Below are 23,291 nucleotides of genomic sequence, written 5' to 3' on the forward strand. Positions count from 1 at the left end.
TCTTCATGTCCTCTCTGAAATATATTATATGCCACAAGAGAAGGAGAAGGAGAAGGAAGGAGTTTCAGCCTGGCATTTTGCTTTTTGCAGTGGGGGAAGGAGGAAGCAGAATTTAAATTTCTAAGCAGCAACAAACCAGATGTGCTCCCTACATAAGATTACACAGCAGGACTTTGCTTTTTGTTTTTAACTTTTAAATGTAATAGAAAGGAATAAAAAAATCCATTTAGATGCTTAATTCCATGTTTCATTTGGTGGAACAAGATACAAATGACTTCTCCCCCCAAACCTTTATTTTTTTTCCTAAGAATCTGCAGTTGATTATACCATACATGCCAAGTGAACCCTATTCTGTGCCTGTCTACTGCATGCCCCAATTAGTTTGGCTTATTCATCATTTGAACTAATGTGGTGCAGCATGCTGCTCATGCTCAAATTATGTAAATATGATGTGGATCCAGAACAATTGTCAAATACACAGGGGGTGGGGAGAGAAAGAGATGGGAGGATGAACAAACAAGGATTTCTAAGAACAAGCTATTTAAAAAAAGCACAACCCTTTAATTTCTTTTATTCCAATGCAAAGAAAATGGTATAATAAGCATCTAACTTCCATGCTTGTGACAGCTGTCATGTTGGCATACTAAGTAGTGTTCTTTTTCTTTCTTTTTTCTCTTTTTTGTTTTTAAGGCCATAGTCACAGATTTTGGACAGTATTTATATCATCAAAGATCAGAATCATAGTCATCCCAGCTGAATTATCAGGGAGAACTGAGAAACACTGGTAAAGAGTACTATCAGCTCAATCATCTTGAAGCTACTGCAATGAAAAAGAACCAATAAATTGGGTCTGTGTTACTGCTTCCAAACTCAGACTCACTTCTGCAGCTAGAAATAATGAAGAACCCTAGGAGTATTTGGAACCAGTTCGAAATGCATTTGTGAATGAATGAAAATGTATGTTCCATGTGGTTATTTGGAATATATTTGTGCAGTTTGTATCTGTACAGGGTTTGTCTTTTAGTGCTGCTTTGATTTGCAACATAAGACTTAAGATAAACTGTGAATACAGAGTCTAGTATAAAGCAGAGCCTGTTATAGATATCAAAACCTTTGTAATGGGATATCACGCTGCACAGGATCTGCCATGGGTGTTTCTGACACATCCAGCAGCTAATTTAAATGAGTTCATAGTCAACAGAACTGCAAGGTATGGTCATGATGAGGCATACCCAAAAGGATCTCTTTCCCTGGCACATACCAGGGCTCAAGTGTATCCTTTAGATTTCTTCCATCTTCATTCAAGCCAACTTCTAACTTCTAGCTCTGGGGTATATGAGTCTACTACGGAAAGGGATCTCAGCAGTAATCATGTTAACTGCCTGGATCATTCCTGTGTTCCTGAGACCTACCAGGGATTCAAGAGGGCCACCAGCCATATCAACTAGAAAGTACCCCACAAGCCCTCTGGAAACCATCTGGATTCATCAACATCTGGAGACAGACCATCTTAATGGGTACGCCACCACTCGAGAGAGGAAAAGTTGCTATTACTGCGAATTTCAGCATGTAGTGATCTGACCATGACTGAGAGATCAATTCAATGTCTCCCATTTTCAGATCACTAATGCCATGCCTGGCTGCAAAAAAGAAATATGTGCCCTGCTACATGTGTTGGGCTAAGGCCATGTTGGGACAGCCCCATGGTTGTCATAGAGTCCATGAAATCCTGAGCTGCCCCAAGTAATGGACACAACACAAGGTGGTTTGCCTTGTTGTATGAACCTAGCCAATGTCCAGGGGCCATAGAACTGTTCACTTAGTCTGCTTTGCCGTGTTCTGGGGAATGAACATTTTTGTGGACTTTCCCATACATCTTGACCATCATCACTCAGTAGTCCCTACTAAGCTATATTCAGGTTTGTACAAACATGTCAAATATTATGCAATAACAGTTATACAAAATAAGGTTGTTTTATTGTATATGCTGAATTTGGGTTTCTACACCTTTGCATCTTCTATCCATTTTCTTTAAAAGAGAAAGAGTATCACAGCTTGTATAAAGATGCTACTTTGTTGAGCTTTGTACTAAAGTTTGCTCTTTTCTTTAAAAGGACTGCAGCATTATTTCTAGAAGTGTCCACTCTGCATAATTTTTGTTGAAAAATGTCAACTATAAAAACAAGACATATTTTACAGAATGCCACTTATTAGCAAATATCTGGAACTGGAAGTCTGGCTTTGGGGTAGAAGCGGGCTCATTTTTGTTTCAGGTGCTGCCCTTGCTCCCATCATGGCTTCCGTGGCTCCTTCAGTGAACGAGCAAAGGTACCAAGTCCCCTGTTATCAAGCTGGATTTCTTCACTGAAAACTTCCTGAGTCAGGCTCTTCAAATAGGAGAGTGTGGCCCAGGTTTTGTGTACACAGGCTTTCTTCACAAAGAATCCCATATTGATTGTTTGGATTAATATACTCGCTGTGCTTCATGTTTTATCTAAAAGGTTAGCTTTTGCAGTATCCTTCTGGTTTTCTTCAATGTGATTTCCATGACAAAATTGGTTAAAGTACATCTATTAATGCAAATGGAAGGATCCCATGCAATTGCACCCCCTTACAGAAATATTCTTTATGCATAAACAGCTCTGTAGTACCCGATGGTATGCAGCCAGCAGACTTAGACTGATTTAATAAAGCACGAGCAGCTTGGCACAGGAACTACCACCTACAGATATTAATAGAATTAGAGATGGAGATGCTCATGAGTCAAGTCATCTCAATTTACTTCACAGCCACATATGATTTCTGTCCTTGCTTATCATCATATGCAGCCTACCTTTCATTTGTTTAGCCTAAACAAAAATAATGAGTAAAAAAACAACAACAACTTGACTTCTTGCCTCAAAAAATTATGTTCATTTCACAAACCTCGAATTTAAACTGTTTGCTAAGAAAATATTTATTAGGAATGAAATTTAACAGAGAAAAACACGTAACATTCATTGGAGCTCAAATATAGACAGTAAATTTTCCACAAAAGTTCTTTAAGGAAATATCCAAAATGCAAGGGTTTCTTTTGTTCTTACACTGGATTACACATGAGCCAAAAATCCCCAACCCAACTCCCACAACTTTATAAAGGTCACAAGGCATGGAAAACTGCAATTGTTGATATTGTTGTACCAATGTGTATCAAGCCCTTAAAACTAAAAGTGATTCTTTAAAAAAAGTCATTAGAAAATGTATTATATCTAACAACACTATCATATTAATTTATATTTTGATAGACTTTACATAATAAAACCCTATGAATAGAGGTACCTGTGCCACACAAGTATTCTACCTTATGAAGAAGAGAAAAAAATTCTCTGTAGTAGTCTTCAATATATAAAAAACCCTAATATGTGAAAATAAGGTTGACACATTAGTGTCAATTTATACTCATGAAAACTGATGCCAGCATTTTTCTAACTAAGGTTCATTTCAAATAGCTTGTACATCATATGAACATTCAAGTAAACTAATCTTTTTAAATTCCACAAGAATTGAGTTGTACAGTGTCTCACACAGGTGTTAATTTAGGAATGATTTCGGTTTCAGCAAGATACTTTAGATTAAGACCATCATGAAACTACTTGATTTTGCAAAATATTCCTTCAGGTAATAGTTGGTTCCTCACCATTTTTAAGTAAAAAAAACCTGTTGTGTTTTACGTATGAAATCATTTGTAAATCACCAGCAAGTCTATATTTTTTTCTTCTTTACATTGCATATATCTCCTTTAAATTCATATTATGATGCAAGTTTCCACTCTAGTAAAGAATAAGAGTATTCAAGTTCCACCAAGTCTAATAGTAGGGAAGAGGTACTGAACTTAAGATAATCTATTGTTCTTCATAACTAAGTTGTCCGTCTTTAGCAGCTGCATGATGGGCAAAAATTCAACAGTTGAAGCTTTGCCATGGCAGTATATGTATGCCATGGTATTCAGGGTCACTGAATTTTACCTGCCACACACTTCAAGAAGCAGGAGCCTATCAGAATAAAAGCTGGTAACATCTAGCTAAACCTGACATAGGAGCAGGCTGAGCTGAGTTTAACAAGATTGCTTTAATCAAGCAAATGTGTACAGATTATGAGTCACTAGTGCTGAATTTTTACAATCTATAAAAAAAGAAGACTAAAAGGATACCCACAACCTTGAAATAGTAGCATATTCTTTACAGGATCCATTTAGGTATTAGCAATTGGCAGTTCACAGACACTCAAGGGTCTGGCTGTCAAATTCACCAATTCGCCTCATTGGAGCTCCCAACTCAGTTACTTGATACTGTTGGGAGAGATGAGAGGCAAAGATAGATATACCCAAGAGTGGCTGAGTCTCTCCTACATGATCCTATTACTTTTGTCAGCAAGGGTGCTGCTTTAAAAGCTGAGGGTAGAGTGGATTGGAAGGAGAATTGCCTCCATTTCCACTCCTTTCAAGCCAGGAAAGGGAGCCAGTGGACTTTACAAGTGACAAGAGGGTTATTCTTCTTTTAGCTCAGTAGTAGGCAACTTATTGCCATCCAGATTTTTGGCCTAGCACAGCTAAGGGGACGGATGTTGGGAGTCATATGCCAAAACATCTGGAAGACTACAAATTTCCTGCCTTTATAATCTAGCTAGTTAATGTGTTGTTCTCCCTTTGCACACTTTAATTAGTGTGGAGAGGAATGGGGAAGAATACTGGCAGGACATACCAGCAGATTACTAAGGAGTGAAAATGTAGAAAATGGCCTCTCCTGCAGCAATTAAAAAACATGTTTCCAAACAGGGCTTTATAGCTTATCTGAACAGAAGTGTAACAAGAGTCTCAAACTGAGTTAAAGCACCATCTTTCTGTCACCTATCATGGGACTTGGGAGTTTTTATCTTCACACATACCCAAGGCCACAAAAAGCACAGTGGGCAAGAGGTTGCTAAACCTTGCCATGGCTATAATATTCTTTCCCCTCTGCGCTGAAGAATGCCTTCCAATAAATCTGTCCATGTGGAGAACAAAGGAGTGATATTGCAGTGTGCATTCTGATCACTAATTATTAAAAAGTTTATTTCTAAAGGTTAACAAGTAAGAATGCAAGGTAACATGGGGGAAACAAAGATGGAAAATGTTCTTCCATCCCTGAAATTAGGTGACAGATATCCTTCCCAGGTCTCTTATGCTTCCAGATATCCATGGCTGGAATGATGTTGAGGATTTAGAGCACTCCCTACATAATTAGGACTTAATCATTCACTAGTCTTGGTCAGTGGCTTCTGTACTAGCAGATAACTGGTTGATTTAACAGCTGAGTAACCAACAAAAGGACTCTGGAATACAATCTATAAATCATGCACTGTTTTGTATGCCCATGAAAATTTGTAGTACATGCAAGACAATGAGAAGTTAAGACATATGAAAGTAGCAATAGTTACAAAATTAGCAAAAGTTTCACAGTGTTCTTACAGCCTTTACTTTAAAAACACAAGTGTATCACTTACCACCACTATTGCTCAAACACTGTAAAATTGTCTCTCAGCCATGCAAGTAACTTTGAAAAGGAAAAGAAGCAAACATTTCTTGGCATATTTAGACAGTGAGTGCAACTTGAATTTAAATTTTGAATACTACCAACAATTGCAGCTAATCACTACTACTATATCCCTATTCTCAGAGTTTTGCGATTAACATTTTTAAAAATCTCATTTATATTCTGTGAGTGCCATGTGCCCAAAGAACTAGCCAAATCTGCAAAGCTAAATCTTGACAGATATCCAAAACACTTGAACAAACAGAAGCTAGAGGAAGCTGATCTCCCCATTTCTGGCATCTTTTCCATTTTTCATCCTCACTTTGAGAATGTTAAGATTTAACTCTGTTGCACAGTTATATGCCTTCCAGAAATGCTACACTGTCTGGGACATTTAGACCTGCTATTGACAATTTCTCACCAAAATAAGAAAATCCACAGTTCCATTTTATCCCAGTTTGCATGGTTCAGTTTGACACCACATCACCATCATTACAGCCAACAATAATGTATAAAACAAACTCACTTTACTGTCACACAGTGGGAGAAAGCCATCTCTCAGACACTATGCCTTTGTAAAAGGAGAGAATCCAGCTTCTCCTTACCTTATTTCATAAATTAATAACTTGTTAATCATAATCACCAAGCTTTAGCTATTAAACAGAATTCAAGTTTAGAAAACCAAGAATAAATTAGTTACAGCCTTGTAAACAATTGTTCTTTTGTGTTATATATTTGGAAAAAAAAACTTCCTCTGTAGAATAAATCAAACATTACAAGGCACACATTACACTTAAAAATTCAGAATGATTAAAAAAATCCCCAGCAAGTATCTCATCTTTGTTTGCTGGCAGAATTGTGCTGTGGGATACTGAAAAACATAAATATAACTTTGTTTATATTACAGTCATTTAAAAGTCTTCTATATTTGCACTCTCTTGTAAAATCTTTGTGCTATTTTATAGTGCTATGTGATTTGAAACATTTGAAATAAGCTTCTCAAATACTTTCCACAAAGCTGCCAGGGAAAAGTCCAGTTTTTCCATTTCGTTGCAGTGTGCCTTTAAACCAGCCATCTTCACGCTTTTTGTGTACGAAAACAACATCTCCTTCTTTAAGCTCGAGCTCAGCTTCACTCTGAGGGGGATAGGATACCACAACCCTGTACCTGCAGAGCAAGATTTATTTATTTATTTATCTGAGATCATGCCATTACAGAGACACACATTATTAGTAACAGGTATTTGCCAGATACAACCTGCAACTGGTTGCTGCCTAAAACTGTTTACAATCTCATAATTTAAAGAAAATTGTATTAACTGGACAGAAAGTGTGCTGAAACAATAATATGAAGAGCAATGTACATAGGCTGCCTTCACTGAAGTTTTGAGATGATTGCAAGATATGCAAATTGGTGATACAATTTTATGCTTATCAAATGAATTTTATTTCTGCCACACAGTAGTTGCATAAAAGACCAAATAATGAGAGAAAAATATATCACAATGACTGTTACATGGTCAGAGAAATGTGCTGATTGTAATTACTCATCCTCCTTTCACATAGTAAGGACATTTTTCAGGTTTTTCTATTGTTTGAAAAAACTGCCAAATTTGTTTGGACAACAGATTATAGTAGGACAGAAATGTGTGTACAGGCAGTAGCTGATTTATAAACATCCAAGTTAAGAACAGCCTGTACGTATGAACGAACCGCCATAAAACCTATTATTTAACAAAAATACTGTGGAAAATCATTGTTATGTTAGAAAGAGAAATGGTGAAAGGGGAGAGAGGGAAGACCTCCAAAATATTATCATAAAGAGAGAAGAACTGAAAGGGTAGAGAGACAGCCCCCAAAGCATGCCTTCCTGCCCCACCCATCTGAGAAGGGAAATCCCTCTGGCATTTCCTTGCTGCAAAGCAGCAGCACTGGTAGGTTTGAGCAGCAAGGGACCTAGAGATATTTGCAGATATATATCCTTGTTATATGCACTGAAATAATTGTTCTATGGTCTTGCTTAGGATAAAGCTCAACTGGGAAATTAAATATATGGCCCAAAAATCAGATACAAAAGCAGGGAAAATATAATGTTGAAAAGGTCTACAAGCCTTTTTTCTAGGTTAGTGAACATATGAAAAGATTCCTTTAATTTTACTTTTGCAGTGCAATCCTTTGCATAGTTACTTGGAAACATGGTGAGAGGCCACAGCTCAGTGACAGAGCACATGTTTTGCATAGACAAGGTCTCCAGTTAAATCAAAGGTTCAGGCAAAAAATTAGTAGAAGACTGCTTAAGACCCTGGACAGATGCTGCCAATAAGAGCAGAGTATTATTATAAGGCTTCTAAGGGTAAATCCTGTGCATGCTTAGCTTGCATAGGATTGGTCTATAAGTAAACCCCACTTAGTTCACTGCCAATAGGTAAGTTCTTCAAAAAATGGGTTTAGGATTACATTAATTTATTATTTACTTAATCATCTTCAGCTGTTTTTCCTTTCTAAATTAAGACTTATTCCTCATCTTCCTCAAGTATGTGTGTATGAAAAACTAACAAAAGCCCTACTTTAACTAAAGCCTCTGAAATGAGCCGCAGGACTTGAATGAGTTACCACTAACAAGTTCCATTCCTTTTAATAATAGGTTAATCCTTTTAACCTATTATAAGTACTGTGTGTGGGGGAGGGGCACATGCATGACTATAACAGCCCTCCCTTGCTCTCACTCTCAAATGGTTTGTAATATTTATGTGTTCTGGTAAAAAATCCAAAATGTAGGGGAAATCTACTTTTAGTCAGCAAGATGTCTATTAGAATTCCTTGTTCAATAAGTTTTATTACAAAAGTGAAGATATCATGTTGATTTTTTTCCTCCAAGCACCTATTGTCCTTTGTCACGTTAATTGATAACTTTTTCTGGCATTTTCTGAAAGATGCAGTATTTCAAGCTAAATTACTGAAGCAACCTCACATAAACCCATGAGGCTTAATTCTCTCCATCATACTGCTGGGGGGGGGGTGTGGAACAAGAGGCCAAAGGATACTTTTTCCTGCTTCCTTTCTCCTCTTTAAACTAACTGCCTATAGTACTTTTTCTACTCACCCACTCGCACTTTCCCCATGAGGACAGCATTTGGGAGCCCGGAACACACATAGTAACTCAGGCAGAAGGATGCTTAGGACCAGAGAGTTGTTGTCACAATGCTGCAGTTAGAAGCTATGCAATTGAAAATACAGCACCATAGAGAGCACCTACCCCCTATTCTTATGTATAGCCACTCATTACACAGTATCTTCTTTAATGTCATTGATAAGTTGAACATTACTAAAAAAATAACTGGGCTTTTGTGTTTATTGGGCTGGATTTGGACCCTGCTATAGTTCAAACAGACACAGTCAAACAATGGGACTTACATTAGTCTTGACTAATATAAATCCATTAGGTTTCACTGGGCATAATCTATGGATGACTAAGACTGGTTGCAGCCAATTAAGTAAAATTGCATTTTTCTTGCATATTTGAGAGTTATGTCTTTAAAGCACTGATATGTCAAAGGTAAATTAGTATTACAAGATTTTGTGTGCCATACAATACAGAACAGGCTGTATCAAATAATCTACAGAAGCAGAATGCTTTAACAAGGAGAAAATCCAATCCCTGCCAACTGAGAAGCCACCATGTGCCAAAGATTTTATTGCCAAAATTGCAATGAAAGAAAAACGCTTTTTATGAGGAACGGAAACAAGCTTGAGTACTCAGATGTCCATCTGGCCTCTTTTCAATGTTAAAAATGTTTAGCTGCTATGGAAATTAGATTTCAACAGGTATCTTTTTTCTTTTTGTTCCCATTGCACCTATTTTTGTTAAAACAAAACATTAATATATACAATGTTATGAGTAGTAAATATTGAGGCTGATTGACTGGCTAATTTTAATACAACAAAAAAGTGAGAGAAAATGTGCTTGATGGTCACATGCCAGCCAAACTTCCCTAATTACCTCACTAGCATTGCTTGCCAGTTTTGACAAAGTGACCCACAATATCCTGATTAGCAAACTTGCTCAAAGTGGGCTAGAGCAAACAACTATAAGCTGGATCCAGAGTTGGCTACAGAATTGGCCCCAAAATTGCTCATCAATGGCACCTTCTCAAACTGGGAAGCGGTAACAAGTGGGGTACCATGGGGTTCAAACCTGGGCCCAGTGCTCTTCAATATTTTTATTAATAATTTAGATGAGGAAGTGCAGGGAATGCTAAACAAATCTGCAGATGACACAAAACCGGGTGGGACAGCTGTGTGAAGTGCATGGGAAATGCTTACTGAAAAGCAGTATAACTTGCATCAAATAAATAAAAGTTCAGCATTCTTTCTAGCAGTGACCAGCCATCTAGAATTATTGGTTGGTTCTACTGTGTACATAATTTCAACAATACAGTAATCTATTATGGGAGCTGACTTATTGAAAAGCCATACTGAACTGATTATTGATTGATATCAAGATGCCATTGTAGAAATAACTGAAAACTTCAAGTTCAGGTGCATCAACAAAGACTTGTCCTAGGAAATATATCAGTGTTTCACTTCCATTACTTTTAATACTTAGCATTTATAGATGAGTTGTGAAGGATGTCTCACACTCTAGTTGGAGGAAATGGCTTACCGTTCACAGACTACAGGTCTAGAGTCATTCAGTACTGGGGCCAATGAAGAGCAGGGCTGCCGTGGAGGCGGAGCTATCGGAATACTGGAATCCAAAGAACTTGTTTTCCGATGACTATTCTCCTGCACTGATACAGGTGATTCACTGTCCATGGAGCAAGACTCAGCTCTTCCGTGACTTGAGGTTGATGGGACCTCTGGCCCTACAGCACCTTGTAGAGCCAGCTCTGCAGCTGCCTGCTCAACTTCTAGAGTTGGTGATGATGGTGGTGATGTTCGAGGTTTGCGCTTGGCAGATGCTCCTGAAAGTAATTTCAGCAACCCCTTTTTTTCTTTCTGGAAATAAGTATTGGTATAGTTTTAAAACAAACATATTTATAAGGCAACGAGAAATTTCTTCAGTATGTTCAAAACACACAGGGTCCACCTATTTCTGTCAATTTGGGAAATGAATATGATATAAAAATACCTTCATCCATCTCAACTCAAATACAGATTTTGGCAATTAAGTCATCAATACTTTTAAGTGTTTGAAGTGCTTTACATGCATTATCTAGATGTTATCCTTACAAGATCCCTATAAGATAAGTGTGTATTATGATCTCAACCCAGAACTTCATGTTTATTGCATGCCTTTGCATTCCATGTTTCTAATATGGGCATATAGTACATTACTTAAATGCAAACAGGCCTACATATACCATAGTTGCAACTCTATCAGTTACCAAACATTCACTAAAATATATTGCACTGTGTGAATTCTTGTACCAAAAGGCATCTAAAAATGGATTTATGGAAGTTTGTGGCTACAACACCTACACTTCTGAAAAGGTGCCTTCAAGGCCATACATCTCTCAGGTGAAGGAAGTGACTGAAGACTCGTAAAACAAATAATGAAAACAACAAAGCAAATAATTAGAAGAATTGTAGAAGAAATGCTCAATGAAAACCTTAGCAAAGCAAGCTGGGGATAGAACTTTGTCTTGAGGAGAAGGGACAAAGCTCACTATGAGACAACTACAACAGTGGCTGAAGAGGAACTGAGAGAACTGGCAAGAACCCTCTAATTATATGGTGGGCAAGGTTTTCCACCAAAAATTCCTCAGTTATAGAAGCTTTACATTTGGGCAGCACTCTATTATTTATTCAGAAGCTGATCGATGGTTTGCTAGTGTCCTGACCTGTAGTCAGACACAATAATAAAGTTAGTGGCATCTACTAAGAAGTGCTTCATAGTTACAAAGCACACATGCTCATATACTACAGCATATATGCAAAATCTAGGGTGCAGCAATGTTAAAACATATAAGTATCTTTACTGCTTAAAGCATGACAATACTTTATGTGAGCTGTGGTCAAAACTTATAATGTATTCTCATTTGTCCACCAGTTAGTGATCCCAGTTCAATAGGGCCTAAGACACTAAGACTATGGTGTGGCCAACCAAAGCAACAATGATGCTATGATATATAACCAGATTCACTCATTTATTAAGTAAATTTCTACTTCTGATATATTAGCAACATCAGCACTTGTATCACATTAGGTTTGCCTCCTTCCTAAGGGAACAGAAACCTGATTACTGTCCATACTAATTAACTGTTTATGTTAATAAGTTAAGCCTTCCACTGTTTGGCACCAAAATGTACCGGGAAGTCAAGCAAATGGCACTCTCTGGATTTACAGCTAACTGGAAGTAGGTGAACTATCTGTGGCATTTCCATTGTTTTTTTTACTAACATTAATGTAAAAGCTTTTAAAAGAAAAACATGAGTGCAATAACTTAAATGTGAAACTTTACAGAGACCATGAAGGACCAACATGCCATGCCTACCTTGCCATCTCTATCTGGTTTACTGACAGTAATAACCCCTCCAGCTGCTAATGTATTCTCTGGAGAAGCTGGAGCTCCAGGGTAAACAGTCACAATTCTCCCGTTTGCCTCTCCATCCAGAGATGCAGAGGTGGCAGGAGAACTTAATGAAGATGTTGCACAAGCCAATGGGACATTTGTCCGGTTGATATTCACAGCTGTGATGTAAGCAGCAGCATTTGAAAGCTGAGGTTGGAGCTGTTGAGAGGCAACAGAATGGTGTGGAATAATTACAGCAGCAGGAATAAGGCATGCTGAACTTTGAGCTTGAATTGGTGTCACGGTGGCTGTAGGTCTTTCTTGGCTGTGTATTGCAACTACAATGAGAAGGAGAAGTATATTTAAAAAGACTGGAAATAAAGCCTTTGTCAAATTTTCACAAGACATGTACACCAGAGAACACCTGCAAATCTTCCAATTTCATATTGGTCACATTTGTTATCTCTTCTATATCCCATTCTTCCTCCAAGATCACAATACACTTTATATGGAAATAGCCTGTTATTCTTGCAATAACATCTGTGTATTACATGGTAACTCTGGTCTCCCTAGTTCAAGTCTACTAAAAATATCTCTGGAGTTTCAGAGATGTGTATCCTGACCATACTATGTACTAAGTTAAGGAATGAAGAATGTTTTACCTGTTCTGACTGCATTGCGAGCCTGGTTGACAGTCATTTGGCCAGTCATGTGCATAAGAACCTTGGTCTGTGGACTTGTCTGTATATGTGCCGCAGAGACCACAGCAGTTGGCACTGCACTGGCGTTCACTGTTACTCCATTTCCCTGAATTTTCTGCAATGTTCCTCCAGCAGTAGAAGCATTGACCATGGTCACCACCCTTCCTGTCTGACCAGCAGTAGATACAGGGACTTTTGCTTGAGAGGCACTTGTCATTGCCCTGTTAAAAGTAATGGGAAATGTTATGCATTCGTTATTAAATCAGCAAAGCAACACAAACAAATCACCACAGAAAAACAGGATAGTCAGGTGGAATTGTTTTGCTTTTCATTTTAAAAGGGAAATTCAACTGAAAACTGTACCTTGTAACTGGTGCCACATAATTGCCAGGAAATACACCAATTTTGCTTGTATGTATGGAAGTTCCTTTGAACCAGCCATCCTGACAACGTTCAAACACCAAGAACATCTCGCCTTTTCTCAGTTCCAGTTCATCTTCTTTTCTAGGAGTGTATGGATAAATAGCAATGTACCTAGGGGAAAAAACCAATCACTAGGATCTGCATTTTAAAGTAGAGGATGGTCAGGAATCTGTTTACTCACTTATTAATATCAAAAAGTACAAATCATATATTTGATTTGCAGAGTGATTTTTATAGTCACAGAAATGTCTATCCCAGAAATGCCTTTAAACAGTAAGAGGAATCCAAAGTGTTCTGTCTCACACCCCAATCATCAATCAATACATGCCTTCCTCAAGCTCCTACTGATAAAATGTTCAACAATTGGTGATAGTTATTAAAGATTATCACCCCAAACACTGTACTATCCTTTCCTGATTTCATACACCTTCAGCAATTTTCATTTACCTCTTAAAAGCCTATCTTGAAGCCCATTTGTGAAATGGCCAGTGAAAGTTACACACACAGCTAAGCTCCTACCCTGATAAAACAAAGAGTCCCTGAGAAAAACTCTTATATCTTAGTTTGCAAAAGAAGAGACTTTTTCCTATGGAGGAGGTTAAACGATATCTTGGGGATTATCCATCCTCCTGATAACTGATATTGATGTATATATGCAGGAAACCACAAATTCTAACTGGCCCAGGTAACCAAACCATAATTTATGGCAGCTAGATCTTGCACTTTTCTTTTAGTAAAATGCTATATGGTTTTACTGGAAAGTAATTCCCACTATGTTCTGCACTGTAGAACAGAGGAGAATTGAACAGAAGTAGTATAAGCTGTATATTATCTGAATCTTAACCTACCAGCTGCATACAAATTTAAACCAGTTCTTCAGTGTCTAGACAGGCTGAGTCAACATTGATAATTACTTGAAAAACAAATGAAACCACAAAGTTGCCTATTCTGAATAAACTGAATTGAATAAATAGTCTTTATTTGTTCTATTTATTTTTATTATTACATTTATAGCCAGACTTTTTCTTCTTATGAAGGAATGCAAAGCAGCTCACATGGTCCTCATCATCTTCATTTTATCCTCACAGCAATCCTGTGAGGTTGACTAAGAGCCAGTGACTGGCACAAAGTCACTCCATGAACTTCATGGCAAAGTGGGCACCCAGATATCCTGAGTTCAGTGCTCTAACTTACTGGCTCTCCAGTGTGGTGAAGTGGTTGGAGTAGTTAAGAATAACTGTTTTTCTTTAAATGCTTGGCAGAACAACCTTATGCTCACTAGGACAGCATCTCAGAGGATAATGTAGATTCTACTAATGTTATACATGCAGCTGCCTCCTCAGGTAGAGAAGAGAAATCTGAGTGGAAATCTCCCTACACAGTGGGACTTCTGATATTGTTGCATCTACAAGCCTCAACATCACCCGTCCCAATTCAAAGCAATGTAAGTGACCTAGACAGGCCAAGAAGCCAGTCTAACAATTCTGCCTATTCTGCCTGCAGGGCCTGGAAATGCAGAGGGCTCCCATCCTGGAGATTCCATCTAAAGAGTAGCAATCCTATTGAATTAGCATCTTAGACCAGTTTTGAATTGTAATCCAGAAGTTGTAATCAACGTTAGCCTCCCTTAGAAAAGACTCATTAAAATGAGTGGAGCCTACACTGGATAGTCTGCATATCACTGAGAAAAGTGGATAAAGGTAGGTTGAAGAACCCAGTAGCTAGAGAGATTGGAAACCTAAGATGTAACTTTACGGAATACCCATTTGAGCTATATCTACCTTTGAGAAGATAAGCAGTCTATACTGAGCTGATAGCAGTGATTTATTCTTTTCAGTGTCAGGTGAAACCGTTTTTATTTTCCCATTATTTTAATGTTTAACTGGTTTTAACTGGGCTTTTTAATCTTGACTTGCTGAATGCTGTGTTTAATTTAATTGTTCTTTATTGTAAGCCATCTTGAGATGTCAGTGGTGGATGACGTAGAAAAGTTTTTAAATAAAATAAATGAAGTGTCATATCAAGCAAACACAGCCAGTGTTTGGTCAAAAATCCTTAATTCTTCAAGCATGAGAAGATAATTTCCCTGTGAAATGACTAATGTTTCTACGCATCTATAGAATACACAGAAGAAACATGCAGAAGCATACTATAGATCAAAACTGTAAACAGTATGAGCAATGCATCTGATAAACTAAGTGCACAGCCCTACTCATTGTGCTCTGGATGCTTATAAGCCCTCAGACTTGAAGCTTTATGAACATCCAGAGCAGAGCAGGAAGTGCAATGGAGGCAAGCTCTGCATTTTAGCTAAATGGTCATTTGCAGCCAATTAGCTGAGTTGCTTCAGAATGGGAAGGAAAGAGGCTGGTCTACCTCTTGGGATACCTCCTATGATGGCAACCCCAGCCTCCTACCTTTCCCAACCTCAGAGGCCGCTACCACAGTTCTTTCTGCGCCAGCTACAAGGGGGAGGGTGATCAAAGCACAGATTCTAAGGTTGGACCTCTGTTTCCAAGCTTGGATCTGGAAATTTAAGTTTTCGTTTGGGGCACAGAATCAATTACTAAGAGAGGCAGTGTTATCAAATAATATTTTGTTCTCTCTTCTGCTTACATACACCAGATGTTTCTAAATCCATAAGGAAAATCAAAGATTTTCTAGCCTGTTCCAGAAATACTTCAATTCTTGTTCTTTTATCAGTTCTGATCTTCAACACCATTTTAATAATTAAAACATTTCTACTTCACTCACACACTTGGCCTTGTTTGTGACCGCAAATGAGATATTTGCTCAGTTGATCCTGAGGCAGATTTTTGAGCACCTCCTGAAGGCAGTCCAGTAGAAGTTGGGGCAATTATTGTAGCAGACAAGAGGGGTGGTGGTGGTAAAGGGGGATTCATATTCTAGAAATAAAATAGATAAAAAAGCGATGTGACACATCGATTTCAGTATTCAGCTGCAAACAGATTCACATGTGCACTCCAATGACTTGCATCCAGCAATAAAGTAGATTTGCCAATGCTTTATATAATTACTGGACAATGACTTGTATTTCTTTTTCCCAAAACAAAACCTTAAGCCACAAACTGAAAAAGCTCAAAGGATGACTCTAATATATAAACATTTCAATTTAATTTCTTGGCAAAAATCCAAAAGCTTTTCAAAGGAGAGCTCAACGGTTTGAAATGGACTACAGTGCATGACTGCTTTTGAAACCAGAGGCTAAACCACAATAAGAAACAAATTTCAGCACAATCTTCTCAAATCATGCCTTTAGGAACAAAATTCCTTTTGATATGCAGCTACAAAGGAGAACATAGTTACTATGCTATTGTTACTACTTTTTCTTATTTTTTAAGTATTAAACTCTAAAAATCAGGATTCTTAAGATGGATATTCTTTCAGAAGATGATAATCTTTTAACAAGCAAGTTCTAATGGGGCTCTGCTCTGCCCTGAGGTTGCATTCCTTTAAACAATGACATCACCCTATGGAACCACTGGTAAGTTTTTCATCTATAAAACTCCAGATCATTCTCTAGAGCTTGACTATGAATGCTCCCAGTAAACAAATACAACAAGTAAAGAGCTGAAATCATATATTTTCATCCATCCAATCCACACAGAAAATAGGTATTCTACAGCAAACAGCTACCATATCTAATGCATGCTCAGCCCTCAAGGTGAGTGGAAAAATATCCAGAAAAAGAAAAATGGATAGAAATTAGGCATATTCACAGGGTCTCTGGAAATGTTGCCATAGTTGACAATGGAGTCCCAGAATTGGTGTCCACACATTACATGGACATGAAGACAGCCAAGCTACCATCATGTCACCACGTTCCAACCCATGTGAAATGAAGGGAATCAGGGACACCTGTATTGCTGTTTGTTAAAGAAATGACAAATATACTCAGGAGTTCGCTGACTTGAATCCTGCCATGGGCAAAATGTTTCAATTCCCTGTCCATCTCAGAAGAATGACTTATAACCAGGCAAAGGCAATATACAAGGAACACCATGGTACAATTTGCAGAGCATCCATAAATATGCGCAGATGATCATCTAAACAACTGAAAAGGAGTGACAACACTTTATCACTTATATGACTTCTATGATACTGTTGCTGAACACATTGCCCAGATTCTCAATAATGGGTTCTGAAAGCAAAAAGCACTGAGTCAATAATTTATAAACTATGTGTTGCCATTATCTAGCCATATGGTTAAATACCTGGATTTGACTGTCCACTTTTCCATGTAAGGAATAGCTACATGCAGTACCCACCTAGTTAGCTTAATTTACCCAGCATACATAAAGTCACAATGTCTAATCAGTTACCAAGTATGTTTTCTTCTGAAATAATATAACATGGAAATGACATTGTACATCATTGTAAACAGCAAACACTTTCCAGGACTGGTCAGATTAGCAAAAATTAAGTTCATAAAGTTAATTAGATAATGTGGTGTGCTGGACCGGCCTTGAGAGATCCAGGTTCTAGTCCCCAGTAGCCCATGAAGCTCACTGGATAACTCTCAACCTAATCTACTTCACAGGGCTGTTGTGAGGATATAATGAAAGAAAAGAGAAGGGAGGTTATATAAGTTGCCCAGGGTTCCTTGCAAAAAATAGGCAGGATATAAATTTATTAAATAAAGAAAATAAATACCCCAACCAAACCAAATTAATATTTCTTCCTGTCAATGCAAATTGAAACAGCTTAGAAATAATATTTTACCATGGAGAATCATATTTATCCATGGTAAAGAAATATGATTTACATATTTGTTATTGAAAAGTATCAGGAAACAGGTGTGTACATCACTCTACCACTGGAGTATATCAGAATTCCTAGCATCAAGACATTTGTTTGTGTCAGAATGTATTATGTAAACATTATTTTTTTAAAAAAAATCTCATGGCAGCTTGCAAAAAAGCAAATTCCAATTGATAACATTACATCAGGCTGTATCAAAGATCTTAATTTCTGTCAATGGTACTTACAGTAAGAGCAGCTTGGTATGTGACTTCAGGTGGAAAAGTAAAAGAAGGGCCTGTTGTAACTGGACTACTCGGTGGTGGGGTCACAATCAGCCCAGTGGTACTAATATGAACCTATTAAAATGCAAAAAGTTAAATGAGACAGAATTAACATATTTACCAGAAAATAAAATCATGACTGCCATCAGTAACTTCATTGTGTTACACATTTTAACTTTATAGACTTTACTGTGGTTGTTAGGCTTTTGATGTAGTTTTGGGTAAATAGATGGACTATAATTTTAAAGAGAATAATGAAATTGCCATTTTTAAAATGTACACAGCATGTTGTGTTAAATCATGTGGTTCATTTTTAACATTCCATGTGTGATATAAGTGATTTCAAATGCATTGGGAAGATAGGAAAAGCAATCGAAATAACGACCAGAGACATATTGTCAGATGCTAAATTAGTACTTTATGGCATTTTATAAGTTTTACTACCAATATGCTTCCTTCTCCTACAATTGTGAAAATTGCACATATGTCACAGCTAAACTCTCTTTTTCAGATATAGCTGTTGTAGAAAATAATGAAACGTTTATTATCAGAGATACAAACTACAGATTCTGTCTCCTTTCTTTCTGTATATTAATTGCAAGATCCAAATCTTGAGAATGGTTAGCAATAATCACAAATCATCTCCACATCCTGATTTTCTTTTTGTTTTTAGACCAGTCCTGCTTACGCTAACCATAGTTTTCCTGATTCAAACACTATAGTAAACTTTGATTACCATAAAACAGACAAAAGGGGGAAGGGTGGCAGAAAAGCCCAAGGAAAAAGGACATTCTCTTGACCAGCAAGTCATGTGTTGGTAATTAGGCAGTGAAACACCTGATTTGGGACACAAACATTTAAAATGTATGATGAGAGCAGCCATCATTCCTCCTCACCAAGAGCACTTGTGAAGAACATTACATTTCCACAGGGCATTCTGTCCCAAACTGCAAAAGGAATACCGGTTGCTAAGAGCAGCCCAACCACTGCATGTAGTATTAGGCCACTGCTTGTAGTGGTCATAAAGTGGAACTCTGGAGTGGTAAGCACCACAATCCTTGGTTGTTTCATCTTTAAGGTAAGCCTGCCAAACATACAAAGGTCACCAATACCTCTCCACATCACATTCTCAGAGATAAAATTACTGGTATTTTCTATCTTATATAACAAGTCAAACTGTTGTATTTTTAGTTCAGACAAAACATTAAAAAGCATTTGTTCATGTTTCTTTTTTAACCAAAAAGCAATTTAAACCAAAATACAACCTGAATTTTGAGTTATTGAAAGAGCAAGATGACGAGGTGTCATCAAGTTACAGTACCTCAGAATGCATGAAAATTGTCCCTTTATATAATTCATGACCGCTTGCCCTTATTCCAGAAGGAATCATCCACAATTCAATTTGTTCTGACAACCATTTAAACTGTTCATTTGAAAGGACATGGCATGCTCTATATTCTGATTCTAGCAAATTACCTGAGAAGGTGCACTGCAGGAAAGGCCTGTGAGTTCACTTATACGGGCTGCAGCTGTAGGGTTACTAGAACTGATGAGGACAGGAGGACTGATTTCCATTGAGTGACGATTCTGAGAAGATTGTGAGGCTTTGTTGGACATTGTAAGGGAAGTAAAGGAATGACGTTTTTTGGTGTTTTTCTTGGTATCAGTGTGCTTTTGAACTGAATTGCTGTGGGATGCACCAGAGGTGCCTTCTCCAGAATCTACTGCTGAACCTGAGGGTTTGTCCAGTTCTATCAGTTGCTTTGCTGTTGTGTTAAACTGCAAAATAATAACACACTTTATAGATACTGCTGCTGTCATACCATCAAAGAAAACTGATTAACTCATCAGAATTTTAACTGATTAAACTTCGTCTATGAATGGAACTTTGAATTAATTTGGAATGAATTTTCAAGTTAAAATGACCATTTGAAGCTTATTTTTCAAAAAAAAAAAAGAAAAAATTCTATTTTAATAACACTTCAGAAGCTGACAATAAAAAGAAGGGCTATGGAGAACCAATAAACTGTTGGTAATGGTGAACGTTGGCACTCATGGAGAGGAAATGAGGCTTGAATAGTGAGGGTGATGATGATGATTTCATTTCTATACTGCCAACAGCTGAAGCGACCTGGATGGTTTAACAACAATCCATTAAATGGACAATAAAATACAATAAAAATATCACAAAATCAGAACAAGATTAAACAGCTAAAACAATAAAAATGTCTCTGTAACACACCTGGGATGGGTAATCCCCTCAAGCCCCTGGGTATCCAAGTATGTCTTTAAACGCTTTGGCATGAAGGGTTGTCTTAACCAGCCCTTAACTACCAAAAAGGTGACAAAGATTATCTAACTAACATTCATCCACTGTTAGTCCTCCAAACCCAGAGTGCAGCTCATCCCAGTACAATTTGGATCAACATGACAGTGAAAGCTTGAATGCCTAATCCAATCAAAAAGCTTCAACTGGGAACTGCATCATGGGCATTTATATAACTAAGATGTATGCTCTCCCAGCCTTGAGCTTGAGTACCCAGAATCTGGAGGCTAGGAGACTGGTAACCGTAGTGATGAGATCTCCCTCAAAAATTATCATCTGATGTAGATGCAACTGGTATAGGATCATGCATAGGACTGGTATCTAGCACCTGTTCCTTAAGTTGGACTTGATGCAGTATGGTGAAATCAGCATTGACAGAGGGGTTTGTAGAACTGTTGGTATGATCTGTTGCCTTCTTTACTTTCATTTTGTTCAGTTCTGAAGAGGAATGTTGCACTTTTGTATTAACTTTTCTGCTATCGTAAGCCCCAACAGCTGCCTAGATGTGGGTGAGTCAGTATAACCTAAATTCAGGGCTCAAATAGGGGATGAATCAGTCTCCAAAGCTCTCAAGGGGTGAGTAGTAGTAAGGCATACCTGATGTCCCAAGGGGGTATTCTTTCACACTTGTGCCATAGTGGGGTAATGAAGGCCACTGTGTGGGACATAGTGGGACAATGAATGCAGGCCTTCAATTGATGCTCTTCTCCCAGGCAGAAAAGATACAGTAGGAGAGGTTCCCTGACAGGCTACTGCAATTACAGCTGAAAGAAAACTGAGGGAACAGATGGGAATCTGCTATGGACACACATAGATGTGGGGCGGGGTTTTAACCAAACATTCCTCAGATACAGAAGTTTCCAGAATGGGATTCTACCTATGATGCACAAAAACCATAAAGAAAAGTTTCCAACTTTTCCTCAAAACCATCAAATGGATGTTCATATTTCTAAGGGGGAGACATTGTTCCCCCTTTGGGACCTAGCTTTGGTACAACAGCTAGGAAACTGCATGCAAATTAGTCTATATGCAGTCTTGCATTGCCAATTTCTAAGTATGTTACCTCATCCACATTGACACTCCCTTTGAAAGCTGAAATATGCAAGGAAATTGATTAGATGAGGGTGGAATTGATGAGGTTAGATGAAAAAATGAGTTCCAAATGACAACAGCAGGAAAGACAAGATGGGTTTTGTCACAAACCACAATGGAATACTGGCTGAAGGACCAAGGATGAAGGAGATCATGTTGAGTCTGATCATTTATTGTGTACACCTTAGGTTGTATTATCAACAACCCTCACTACATAATTTACTTAGCGATCCAGTGCAGTGTGGTGCAGTGGTTAGTGTTGGATGGGGGAGCTAGGTCCATTTGGCAATGAAGCTCACTGGGTGACTTTGGGCCAGCCATGTTATCTCAGCCTCACCAACCTCACAAGGTTGCATTTGTAAAAAATAAAATGGATTTATGTAAGCCACTTTGGGATCCCCACAAGATAAAAAAAGACAGTTTATAAATGCAAAGTGATGACAATGACAGCATTTGAGGGTTGCAAAGACTGACATGCTAACATACAATAAGAAATATCTTATTGTACTCCCTACTCTTGCACTTTCATCTCACTATAAATGGGTTTCTTCATCCCAGAGAACTAGAGGTAGTGAAGAAGAGCACCAGTAAAATAGGTTTTCTATCACAATTGTATTCTCTGTTAAAGATTCTTAAGGATCCTTTACCTCAACATATGAAATAGGAAATATTCCTATTTTGTCCGCCAACATTCCTTCAGCCCAATTTTCATCTACTCGGCGAATCACAGTCAGAATATCATCCTGCATTAAAAAAAGAAAGAAGTAATTATCCTTCCCAGTTCTAATTAGGCAATTCATTTAATTTCTTTTCCCCCAACAAAGTGTTGTATGCAGAACAATTACTGACAAAGAAAATATTTTATGAAGCTGATGTACAGCTGTTCAAATGAAAGTAGTTTTCAACAGTATTTTCCCATTATTGAGAAGTTCTGAAAGGAGCCCCAGAAGGAAATCAGTCATCCATTAACTGAATGCTTTGTGAGTAACAGCCATTCAATTACATCAGCCTTTTCTAATCTTAGCATTCGAACACCTCTCAATACATCTCACACTTCTGCTCCTTCCCAGTTGATTTGCATTCTCTGCATTATTTCTTGTGAATGACTATAAGAGAACCAAAGCTGTTCAAAAGCTGTCCATACATATAACTCTTTTAGAGATGACAAACCAGGAAATGCCAATCAGGCAGGCTCTTGATAAAGACACAAAATGACTACTAACAGCATACAGCAGTGATGCCTTTCAAATCTGTTGCTTTCAGAACTAAAGGGCTCGAGTGCTCATAAAGCTCCACCCAGCAGGACCATTGGAGAAAGATGGTATGAAGAACAGCAGAATCTTGAGCTTTCAGAATAGATTCCAAAAGGCTCAGTGTAAAATGGTTCCTGGACTTCAACATTTCAGAATGAATTAACACATGATTACTACCTCATATAAAAATATCTCTGCACACTAGATGTCTGGTAAAAGAGTTCATAGACTCATAGAATAGTAGAGTTGGAAGGGGCCATGAAGGCCAAGCAAGGCACTGTTAATTATTGGAAATATGCATATGTGGAGAATAAAATTAATCACTTTGAAGAGCAGTTAAAATGAAAAAAAAAAATCACAAGAGGCAATATGAAGTTAGGAAGTGAAG

General features: G+C 37.8%; 1 protein-coding gene across 2 annotated transcripts in view; it reads right to left on the reverse strand.

The window, feature by feature from the left end:
* Positions 1-2,938: 2,938 nt before the first annotated feature.
* The window catches only part of SH3RF1 (SH3 domain containing ring finger 1), a 53,767-nt gene continuing 33,414 nt past the window's right edge, over positions 2,939-23,291 (reverse strand). For both annotated transcript variants that reach the window (XM_044430755.1, XM_044430757.1), the window contains exons 4-12: positions 22,298-22,393; positions 19,709-20,011; positions 18,197-18,307; positions 15,942-16,093; positions 13,128-13,298; positions 12,726-12,985; positions 12,046-12,401; positions 10,213-10,547; positions 2,939-6,717 (exon numbers count right to left, since the gene is read on the reverse strand). In XM_044430755.1, coding sequence (XP_044286690.1) covers positions 6,549-6,717; positions 10,213-10,547; positions 12,046-12,401; positions 12,726-12,985; positions 13,128-13,298; positions 15,942-16,093; positions 18,197-18,307; positions 19,709-20,011; positions 22,298-22,393 — 1,953 coding nt within the window. In that variant the 3' untranslated portion in view covers positions 2,939-6,548. The remainder of the gene's footprint in view (positions 6,718-10,212; positions 10,548-12,045; positions 12,402-12,725; positions 12,986-13,127; positions 13,299-15,941; positions 16,094-18,196; positions 18,308-19,708; positions 20,012-22,297; positions 22,394-23,291) is intronic.

This window comes from Varanus komodoensis, unplaced genomic scaffold, assembly GCF_004798865.1.
Source record: "Varanus komodoensis strain SLA01 unplaced genomic scaffold, ASM479886v1 scaffold21, whole genome shotgun sequence".
Taxonomy (NCBI): domain Eukaryota; kingdom Metazoa; phylum Chordata; class Lepidosauria; order Squamata; family Varanidae; genus Varanus; species Varanus komodoensis.